The sequence below is a fragment of the Pelobates fuscus genome, chromosome 12, assembly GCF_036172605.1.
Source record: "Pelobates fuscus isolate aPelFus1 chromosome 12, aPelFus1.pri, whole genome shotgun sequence".
Classification (NCBI taxonomy): Eukaryota; Metazoa; Chordata; class Amphibia; order Anura; family Pelobatidae; genus Pelobates; species Pelobates fuscus.
Genome location: NC_086328.1, coordinates 63,915,164 through 63,927,248, shown reverse-complemented (window position 1 = coordinate 63,927,248; position 12,085 = coordinate 63,915,164). Strand labels below are relative to the sequence as shown.

Below are 12,085 nucleotides of genomic sequence, written 5' to 3'. Positions count from 1 at the left end.
GTCTCTAATAGTATAACTCTTATTAGTTGTATTTGATTTAAAACTAGTGATTTTGGACTGGGTAGTGGGATTAGTACTTTTACATACGACACAGCGTTTGCACTTATAAAAACCCGTCATCCCGTTTAAAAAAGTAGATTGTGTTTCTTTTACTTCTCTGGTGTAATTATTGGTTAAAATTGATCTAAAATTTGGTGCACCTCTAAAAACAATTTTGGGCTGTATTGGTAATATTTCTTTAAGGAGGTCATCTTGTTTTAAAAGATGCCAGTGTCTCTTAATCGTTTTTTTGATAAAGCCGCTTTTATTGTTAAAATTAAAAATTATGGGAAGAGTAGGGGCTTTAGAGGAGTCTTTTTCTTTATAGGTTAAGAGATTTTCTCTAGGTTTACTTTTTACTGTTGTTATAATGTTCTCCAGTTTTGTGGGTGAGTAGTTCTTCTCAATGAATTGATTTTTTAAAAGCAGTGATTGTTCGTTAAAATCATTGATAAGAGAGCAATTCCTTCGCATTCTTAAAAATTGGCTTTTAGGGGCGCTCTCAAGCCATGGTTTATAGTGACAGCTCGACTGGTCGATCGCTACAGACCCTAGCCCCCAAAGGTTTAAATGCAGACTTTGATTTATTTAACTTTTTATAATTTTAAAATGGTTTAAAAATCTTTTAATAAATATGTGGTTTAATTCTTCTATTGTGGTCATTTGGGGGCTATCCTAGTCATAGTTGTCACCTACGGCATTATGGTCTGGGATACCCCCAATATGACCACCAAGCAGAATAGATATTCTTATCGATATTTTTATTTTCATTTTATTATTCAATTTCTACTTGTCTGTATATATATATGCTTCTACATATGGGTTTAAGCAAGTGTTGCCCTCTAAGACATTTTATATTTATCTTATTTCCTATAATGGAACATTATGCTGCTAGTTCACCTTGCACTAATGTGATGAATACCACCCATGCTGCTATAGTACACATATCTAATACTAATAAGATTATCACCATATATACTGTCTATGCCTGTTAATACCAAGTTAATTCTTATATGTTATTCTTTTACTAACTTTATATATGGCTATTTATTGCTATCCAGCATTTTTACATGCATACTAATTTGTCTGCTGATATTATATATACCTAAGCTAGCTTTTTCTATATATATATCATTTATGCCTGTTAATACCAAGTTAATTTTTATATGTTACCCTTGTATTAATTTTAAATTTGGCTATCTGTTGCCATGCATCCTCTTGCCGACATTACATATTCCTAAGCTAGCTATTTCTATTTAAAAACCCATTTCGGGTTCTCTAACTACATCTCCCAAGCTCCTCAGCGGCGATCACATGACTCCTGCATCACACTGTCTTTGTGTGATGCGGACCATGTGACGCGCGCAAGCCCCGCCCAGGATGCTCATTGGATCTGAACTGACACATGGCCAGCGGACTACATCTCCCACAACCCCACGCGCTAGAGTGTAAATACAATCTAATATTATACAAGCTATATAGCTTCGTTTTCCATTTTTCTTCTGCCTATTATGTCTGGCACACACCAAACTTTTAGAATATACCTATTCTTAATAGTATTATAAGCTGTATCCTTCATATGTATTATGCCTAACTGTGATTGGCTAATGTTAATTGATGCTATGTTTGGCGCCGTTTTTAAAGTAACAGTGCACCTATATATATTTTATTCTTGCCAGGTTTTAAATGTTATTCCATTTTGATAAAACCCTTGAGGTGAAACGCGTTAATGGATTTTATTGTATACTTTTAATAATAAATTACGTTTGGCTTTATCTCTGTGCCATTCATATTTTTATTATATATATTTTTATCACTCCAATTTTATATTATCTTTTCCTGGCATTTTATATATCCTAAGGTGGGGATTATACCACCCACGCCATATCTCAAGTGCAGTGTCATCTGCACTGTATACTGTGAGTATATTTATTTTGTTTTGTATATACCACATCTTATCTTCAGAGAGCACTATCTGTTATATATTTTTCTCCCTTCTCCTGAGAATTGGACAGCACCAGTGGATCAGAATTTCCTGATATCCTACTAGCAGGGATTATACTGCAGAACGCCCATTCCACCTGAGCTGGTTATAGCTCATACAAATGTGAGTTTATTACATCTTTATTCTTCATTTTCCACGTACCCCACAATCTGCACCATTGGTCCTTTTCCCTTTTATATTTTACATATCACGGGAGGATCCAAAGCATCATAAGAAGAGAGAACACCAGCGCAACATAGACATTTATCCTCCTTTTTATATTGACTTTTATATATATTTATATATATCCTTTTTATATTTTTATTGGGACTTATTTTATTGTATCTCTTGGCGCAGCCTTTTCTCCCCTTTTTTCTAGTTCATATAATCACCTTTTTGCAAGCATTATTGAATTCCTTATATCTTTTATAGCATGCCTCTGATTTGTCCAATTTAAAGACTTTAAATGCTCTTTTCCTATTTTTAATTTCTTGATTTACTTTCCCACTAAGTCACATTGGTTTCAATTTGTTTCTTTTATATTTATCACCCAATGGTACATACTGAGAAATGTATCTTTCTAATATTTTGAAGATATTCCTTTTATCCTCAGTGTTCTTTTCACTAAAGAGTTTATGCCAGTCAATATATTGTAAAGCTGCCGTTAACGTATTAAAATTGGCCTTTTTAAAATTATATCTTCTAGTATACCCCATGTGCTTTTGCTTTTTTTGAGTTTATTTCAAAGGACGCTATATTGTGATCACTATTACCCAAGTGCTCACCTATTTTAATGTTGGTCAAAAGATCAACATTGTTTGTTAGAACCAGGTCAAGATAAGCGTCCTTTCTAGTTGGTGTTTGTACAAGTTGTGACATGAAGGTGTCATTTAACAAGTTCAAAAATCGAATTCCCTTTCCTGAACTACTAGTCCCTCTGTCCCAATTCAAGTCTGGGTAATTAAAGTCTCCAATAATTAATGTGTTACCCAGATTTGCAGCTTTCTCAATTTGCTCAAACAGCTGTTGTTCCTCATCAATATTAACATTAGGTGGTTTATAACATATCCAAACTAATAATTGATTTCCCTTCTTTTGCCCAAGGAGATATTTACCCATAAACCTTCCACATTTTCCTCATTAGATCCCACTACATCCCACTTGCTTGAGATTTGGCTTTAACTCATTGTTGATATACAAACATAACACACCACCTTTCCTTTTTTTTTGTATCGTTCCTAAATAGTGTGCATCTATTTAAGTTAACTGCGCAGTCATGTGTCTCACCATGTTTCAGTTAAGCCTATTATGTCAAATTGCTTAGTGTATGCTATTGCCTCTTGTTCTCCCATTTTGCTATTTAGGCATCTTGCATTAGTAAGCATACATTTAAAATTATCACGAGTCACTTGTACTTTTTGTGATTTTTTTGAATTAATACTACATACTACCTCTGTTCTGTTCTTGCTCCTCCTCCCATCTCCACCCTATTTGTACTGATCTAAAGCCCATCCCATTTCTGTCCTTTCTCAATTTTGCAGATTACTATGTTCCTCCCCCCCCCCCTCACCACTAGTTTAAAATCTCCTCCAACCTTCTAGCCATCCTGTCCCTAAGCACTGCAGACCCGTTCCCATTTAGGTGCAATTCATCACAGCTATAAAAGTTGTACCCAAGCGCAAAATCGTCCGAGTGCTCTAAAAACCCCAAACCCTCCTTCAGTCACTCATTGACCTCTCTAATCTACCGCTGCCTTTCCACTCGAATCTACCGCTGCCTTTCCAAAGGCCTGTAATTGTGGGAGGGGTTGAACAGCATATATAACCCTGATTCACCCTCTTTTCTGGGCCGTTCAGGACATATTCTACCAAGGTTACCTCCAGTATTTGCACCAAAAAAGAATACCTTTCTTCGATCCAGCAATATTTTCCGGCTCTCCACATCAGGCCCGGACCTCCATCCATTTACACCAATGATTCCCTGGTCTTGCTGCCTCATAGCTCCCCGTTTCTTGGTCTGCTTTGGCAAGTCTCGCGGGACAATCAGGTTCCTTGTGGGCTTCCCACATTCACCCTCTGCATAGAAACTGTATCCTTTCATAGACACTGCAAACATCTTACATAGATCGTATCCTTACATAGATGCTGCAAATATCTTTATTCATGTCTAGTAGTGATGTCCCGAACAGTTCGCCGGCGAACATAGCTTGTTCGTGGCGAACGCGGCGGGCGAACAAATACGATGTTCGGTCCGCCCCCTATTCGTCATGGAGGTGGGAGGGTCTGGGAGGGAGGGTCTGCTGCTGATTAGCTGGAATGTGTCTGCTGACTGTGAGGTACAGGGTCAAAGTTTACTCAATTATGAAGAATTGCGGCGGACCGACCATCGCATATGTTCGCCTGCCGCGTTCGCCACGAACAAGCTATGTTCGCTGGCGAACAGTTCCCGGCGAACTGTTCGGGACATCACTAATGTCTAGCACTAGGGAACTTAACTCTGTTTAGAAGTTGTGCATTTAATTAGGAGTGGAAATCCTGACTTCCAAGCATCCCATTTCAAGGAATGCAGAAGTATGTAAAGCCTAGGCAAACTGGCTGAGCTTAATTCATACTAGGCAAGCATCTCACTACAAGCCTTTGACACATGCACATCTGGGATGTTTGCCTGATTTGATGTTTTCTCTCTCCTTTGGCCTGATACTTGTGATTTAATAATAGCCACAGTCACTGTTCCACATCCAGTTGTGCAGTTGGGTCTGTTACAACCACATTCAGGCCAATATTATTATACTATTTATTACATGTTTTTTAAACTGTACATGCATCCATTCGGGATATTGATTCCTTATGTCAGCCACACATTGTGCAGTTGGTATTTAAATATGTATGTTATAGGCCATATTTGGCCTGTCTGTATTATGTTTTCATTATGTGGCTCTACCAGCATGCTATTTACAGCTCATACGGCCTCACCATTTATTTTGCATTATTTATAGTATCATCATAATACATATTTGGCCCTCATGTGACCTATTACATTTATTAACCTTTCAATCTTTGGAAATATGTTTTGTACTAATTTGTGATTCATTTGTCTCAATGTCACCACAGGTATTACAAGTTATATTGACCCTCGTAGCCATTTGGTTCACACTTTTCCAGTTTAATGTCAGATATATTCTGCATTTAGCAGGAATTAAGCAGGGTATTAATTAACTCAATTTCCCTGTCTCATCCATGTGTATTCTATTTTCATTGTATGTTCTGTTCCATTTGGCCATCATCCAGACTTATGCATTTTTTTTTGGTGCGTACTCAGCCCTCAATTTGCCTACTACATCCATTCTTTCCCTGGGTGACGAGGTGCTTGTTTAATTTCCCATGTCTTGGCCTGCGCTGGGACCACACACATTATTACAGTTAAGAATCATATCAGTTATTTCAAACATCTGGGTAAATACATATTTTATATTTAAATAGGCTATTCTAACTCCATCTGTCTGATTTAGTATTTTGACTTGATTATCATTTTAGAAGATCTATTGCTTTACTGTTGGGTTACTTTTGACAAACAGAGACATTACCTTGTTGACGTTAAGCAGCTTTAGTGGTATTTCTACGTATTTAATAGTTTTTATTTTTGTCACATGTGGATATAAAGGTGTCTATTCATATGTACAGGTACATTTATTGCAAGCAGGCATCTACTACACATTAGGTATGTAAGTAATGTACTATGGAAGCCATTAACAAATTTATTTAACCAATCATTGTAAACAGAAGTAATCCCAGAAGATTGGAAGTTAGCGAATGTTGGCCCCATTTACAAGAAAGGTAGTAGGGAGGAGTCGTGCAACTATAGGCCAGTATGTGGGAAAAGTAAGGGAGTGGGAAAAGTAAGGGAAACCATGTTAAAGGATAGGATTGTTGAACAACAAAATTCTAATGGATTTCAAGATCAGAGACAACATGGGTTTACTTCAGGGAGATCATGCCAAACTAATCTTATTGATTTTTTTGATTGGGTAACTAAAATAATAGATCAGGGGGGTGCAGTAGGCATTGTTTACCTAGATTTCAGTAAGGCTTATCAATAAACTGCAATCTTTATGTTTGGATTCCAATATTGTTAAATGGGTAAGGCAGTGGCTGAGTGACAGGCAACAGAGGGTTGTAGTCAATGGAGTATATTCGAAGCAGGGTCTAGTTACTAGTGGGGTACTTCAGAGATCTGTACTTGGACCCATTCTCTTTAATATTTGTATTAGTAATATTGCAGAAGGTCTTGATGGTAAGGTATGTCTTTTTGCTGATGATACTAAGATATGTAACAGGGTTGATGTTCCAGGAGAAAAATGCCAAATGGCAAATGATTTAGGTAAACTAGAACAATGGTCAGAGCTGTGGTAGCTGACATTTAATGTGGATAAGTGCAAGATAACACATCTTGGACGTAAAAACCCAAGGGCAGAGTACAGAATATTTGTATATTACTCAACATCAGAGGACAGGGATTTAGGGGTAATTATTTCAGATGACTGTAATAGAGCAGCATGCTTGGTTGTATAGGGAGAGGTATTAGCAGTAGAAAGAGAGAAGTGCTCATGCCATTGTACAGAAGACTGGTGAGACCTCACTTGGAGTATTGTACGCAGTACTGGAGACCGTATCTTCAGAAGGATATTGATACTCTAGAAAGAGTTCAGAGAAAGGTTACTAAGCTGGTTCATGGATTACAGCATAAAAATTACAAGGAAAGTTTAAAGGATCTTAACATGTATAGCTTGGAGGAAAGACGAGACAGGGGGGGATATGATAGAAACATTTAAATACATAAAGAGAATCAACACAATAAAGGAGGAGACTATATTTAAAAGAAGAAAAACTACCACAACAAGAGGCATAGTCTTAAATTAGAGGGGCAAAGGTTTAAAAATAATATCAGGAAGTATTACTTTACTGAGAGGGTAGTGGATGCATGGAATAGCCTTCCAGCTGAAGTGGTAGAGGTTAACACAGTGAGGGAGTTTAAGCATGTGTGGGATAGACATAAGGCTATCCTAGCCTTAAGATAAGGCCAGGGACTAATTAAAAGTATTTCGAAATATTGGGCAGACTAGATGGGCCGAATCTGCTGTCATATTCTATGTTTCTAAGTTTCTATGTATATCTGTGTGTGTATGTATGTATGTGTGTGGCAATTTATGTGTGCATGTGCATACATCCAATCAATCAAACACCAACACAACATGAAAACACACCCCTGCAATCAAACGCAAACATTACATACAAACACCCCTTCATTCAAAAAACAACACTACACACAAAATCACACCTGCATTAAAACTCCAGCACTATATACAAACACACCCCTGCATTCAGCACAAACACTACACAAAAGTACATCACTTTATTCCAATGACAACTGTATATAAAAATACACCCCCACGTACAAACAAAAGCTCTATACAAAAACATGTTTGTATTCAAATACACAAACACTGCTCACAAATAGAAACATAGAAACATAGAATGTGACGGCAGATAAAAAAACATTCGTTCCATCTAGTCTGCTCAATTTTCTCAATACTTTCATTAGTCCCTGGCCTTATCTTTTACCTAGGATGGTCTTATGCCTATGCCACACATGTGTAAACTCCTTCACTGTGTTAACCTCTACCACTTCAAATCCAACCCTTCAAGGATGGTCAAATGGTAGATCCCAATCTAGCATCAATGGAATTCTATGACACATGGGGATCTACCTTTTGGCCACTCTTGCACTAGAGGGGGTCCCAAAAACTTTATGGCACCAACGCCCTCTCTATGTTAGTTTCGTCACTGGTTTAACCATTACCATATAAAGCCAAATATAAAAGTGTATGAGAACATAAAGAATAAGCAACTCAAATAGATTGCCCTCATGCAAGTTTTGGATCACCTATGCTATTACGAAATAATGATATTATATCAACTATTATACACTTGTTCAAATATTCTGGTTTTAAGTTTCAGTGAATGATCTCAAGGTAGTGAAAAAGGTATTAACAAAGCATTTTATTTTCAACAAAAAATACATATATTTATAACAAATAAAAGGGAGTGGAGGTGCTCTTTTAAGCATATATTTATACCTCCTCAGTGTTACTTGAGTAAGTAAATATAGGCTACTTAGAATATTACAATTGTTGTGACATTATAGTTGAAACATAGTACTCAGAAAATTTAGACACTTCAGTAAATATTTATATTTTTTACATATATTTTTTATTTATCCTTTAACCAGATTTTATTTTGGATTTTATTTTGTAAGACTCGTAAAAGCTCCTTGCTCCTCAGACTATATATTATAGGATTAAGAAATGGAGTTAGAACAGTGTATAATAAAGACTTAAATTTGTTTTCATTGACTGAATTCTCTGTAGAAGGTACCATATAAATTGCAACTAGAGTCCCATAGTAAATGCAAACAATTGTAAGGTGAGAGCTACAAGTGGAGAAAGCTTTCTGTCTTCCGGCAGTGGTATTGATCTTCAGTATGGCCATGATAATGCATACATATGATGCAATGACAAACAGGCATGGAAAAAATATAACCAAGAGAGCTATTACAAAATCATACCATATGAGTATGAATGTGTCTGAGGAGGAAAGCTGTAGAATTGGGCCAATGTCACAGTAGAAATGGTCAATAATATTCATGTTACAAAACTTCACCTGATAAATTAAAATCATTTCACTAGAGATAAGAATAAACGAGAATATCCAAGAAAGGTTAGCCAAATGTAGGGAATGCTTAGCATTCATAAGAAAGGCATAATGCAAAGGGTTGCAGATAGCCAGATATCGGTCAAAGGACATTACTGTAAGAAGTAAAGACTGGGCAAATGCTAAGAAGCTATGGAAATAATATTGCAATTTGCATCCTGTTATTGATATATGTCCTCCTTCCTCCAAGATGACATACAGCAGCTGAGGTAACACATTTGAAGTGAACAAGACATCAGCCAAAGCTAGGTTTTTAAGGAATAAATACATTGGGCGCCTAAGTTGATGACTAAGCGATACAATTATAATGATGAAATGATTTCCAATTAATATAACAATGTAAATGGCTAGACATAGGATAAAGAGTGGGATTTTAAAATGTTTAAGACTCTGAAATCCAAGAAATAAAACTTCAGTAACTTCTGTCTGGTTTTCTTCACACATACTCAGGGTCAAAATAGTCTTCTTTAACCTGTAGTAATTTGAAAATGCATTACAAAGATTAATAATAATAATAATAATAATAATAATAACAGGACATATTGCACTGGAATAAATCTTACGTAAGGCTATAATTAAAGGAACACTCCAACACCAAACCCTTACAACCTTGTAATGACTATGGTGCCAGGAGTACCCTGGCACACACCCAGATTAATGTGTTAAACTTTTTAATAAAGGTTTGAAAGCTTACCTGGGTCTCTCAGGAGGTAATGTCATATTTGGCATCACCTACAGTGTACCATATTGTTTGTAAGAGGGGAATAATACAAATGTGTAGTATATAAAATGTTAATACATCGGAAGTAATAAAATGTATACCAACAATAACAATATATTTACAGTTAACTTCAAAATTATTAACAAGGGGCATAGACCAATCTGATTTCTTTATACACTGTGTTGCAGTGCAAAACAAAGTTTGATAAAAAATGCTCTACTTAACTTTTAACAAGTGTAGAGAAAAAATAAAGATTTCCACTGCATCTTTAGTCAGCTTCAGTGGTGGGTACACATAAGCAGCCTAGTTTGCCATGATGGGAAAGAGGTGGGCTGTATCTCCTGTCCAATCAAGAGGTGGGAAACAAAAGATGACTAATAAGGGGCATCCACTAAATGTTGTTTGTATTATCAGATCAAGTGTCAACTGCCCAATAGAGGGGAAAACAGGAGGAGCAATAAAACATTCTATACTTCCAAGCAGGATTTTTACAGACACATTGACTGCAGCAACTGGAGGAGACAGACCAGCAGTTATGCAGCATGTTTTAGCCTTGCTGAGCCAGTGTGAGAGTGTGAGATACCATGTGCCAATGATTCTAGTGTGAGACTAGGATTATCTTACTGCTGTATTAACCTAACTAGATGCTAGAGGAGTCGTGTTCCCCAATGTACCATCAGCAGTAATGCCATGGCCTCTGAGAACCTAAACATGAGGCATGAGGACTGTAGATTCCTCCATCATCACTGCCTAAACATGAGACATGAGGACTGTGGATTCCTCCATCATCGCTGCCTCTGCTACCACCATCACCACTGCCACAACCACTTTTAGTAGTATTATACTATTTAGGATAGGGAGATTAGCAACATATCCATTACATCAGATTCATTTTTTTTTTTTAAATGGGCCTATTCCATGGGCCTTGGCCTGGAGCTGCAGCTCCATCAGCCCCTATGTTAATCCGGCCCTGGGTAGAGGTTAACACAGTGAAGGAGTTTAAGCATGCGTGGTATAGGTATAAGGCTACCCTAGACTTACAAAAAAGCCAGGGACTAATTAAAGTATTTAGAAAATTGGGCAGACTAGATGAGCCGAATGGTTCTTATCTGTCGTCACATTCTGTGTTTCTATGTTTCTATATTAAAGTGCTGTTCTTTGTTATTATACATTTTTATTTCTGCCCTCTTTTCCTATTTCTTGTAATACCTTCTTTTTATTACCTATACTTTGTATAGGGTTTGGATGCAAAAGCACTAATTTTAATCTGGACTCCAAATGTATCCATACAATTGCTGAAGATTCCCTTGGGCCAACTGAATTCCAACCATATTTGGCTTTAGCAAATATGAAAATTGCTATCGAGATCGGAATTTTTAATTTTCACCAGATTTTTGTCCATCGGTCTGTGAGTGGTTAATTGACTACCCACTTGAACGTCTAGAATAAAATAGCAGAACTAATGAATATTATTGTCCTCTTGCTTTTTGGTTGTTTAGATCAGTGGAGCTTAACTCAAGCGGCAGCAACTGCTCTGAGCACTTGCCTTGCAAAGAATTCTAACTGAGCTTCATTGGGAAGTCTGTGATTGGACAGTCATAGAAAGTCTGGGCAGGATTAGAATGGAAGGGTTTGCAAAAGCTACAGACAAGAGAAATACAAGATTGCAAGCTGTTTTTAAATGCAAGTTAGAAAATACATTTTTAAATACATGGATGTTGTCATTTTGGATACATGTACTAAACAGTGATTTTTTTCTTTTTATCATTTGTATTTTGGCAGTGGAGTGTCCCTTTAAGTAAAATGTAGCTCTGTGCATCTTATTATTTTGAATCATCAGTGTGAAAATATATGTTTAATGGTTGAACTTGATGGAGCTGAGTCTTTTTTTCAATGTAACATTACTATATAACTATTCCAAGCACATGAAATCCTGTATTGTATTGATTTTTGTTCTCAATTAACTTTACAATATAAAAATATGAACAACGATTCTATCTACAAATTCTTGATAAAGGATATATAGTGTAAGATAACAAAGGAACTCTGAATCTAAAATACATAAAATTAAATAAATCTAGTTATCAGCAGTACCGACTATAATAAATAAGCTCTACAGTAATGACATAGTGCTCCATTATTAAAGAAGCCCCTTGCACTAGTATGCCACTTAGTTAAAACTAAATAAAAAAATATATATATCTGAACCAAATTGGAATCTTAAATAGTCACTTAAAAGGAGAATATAAACAATTATACAATGCTGTATACAATAATGAAAAACATAAGGAAAAGACCGAAAACAAAACAGTATTGTACAAATTCAGGAAAGCAAAATGCTGTATTACAGATCACTTCAAACTATTTCACACCCAAAGAGAAATGCTTATAATATAATTTTTTACACATATATCCATATATACACACACACACACACATACACACACAAATCAAACTATTATAAATTCAAAAATCTATAATAAATTACAAAGTTCTGCATTTAATCCTTTAGGTGGCAGTGAGTATAAGGAATACATAAAACAATCACCTGCCATACCGGTTTAACTGCTGTCA

At 36.2% G+C, this 12,085-nt stretch overlaps 1 protein-coding gene across 1 annotated transcript; it reads right to left on the bottom strand.

Annotated features, from left to right (window-relative positions):
- Nucleotides 1-5,136: 5,136 nt before the first annotated feature.
- On the bottom strand, nucleotides 5,137-9,234 carry LOC134578485 (olfactory receptor 1S1-like). Its single transcript, XM_063437480.1, has 2 exons — nucleotides 8,338-9,234; nucleotides 5,137-5,202 (listed from the first exon to the last, which is right to left on the bottom strand). Exons 1-2 carry the CDS (start codon nucleotides 9,232-9,234, stop codon nucleotides 5,137-5,139), a joined length of 963 nt encoding a protein of 320 aa, XP_063293550.1.
- Nucleotides 9,235-12,085: the final 2,851 nt, after the last annotated feature.

Coding starts and splice junctions, on each gene's coding strand:
- LOC134578485 (XM_063437480.1), bottom strand. CDS start 9,234: ATGTGTGAAGAAAACCAGACAGAAGTTACTGAAGTTTTATTTCTTGGA. Junction 5,203..8,337: donor GGAGCAAGGAGCTTTTACGA/GTCTTACAAAAT, acceptor TGCTAAATGCAG/AATATATCTGACATTAAACT.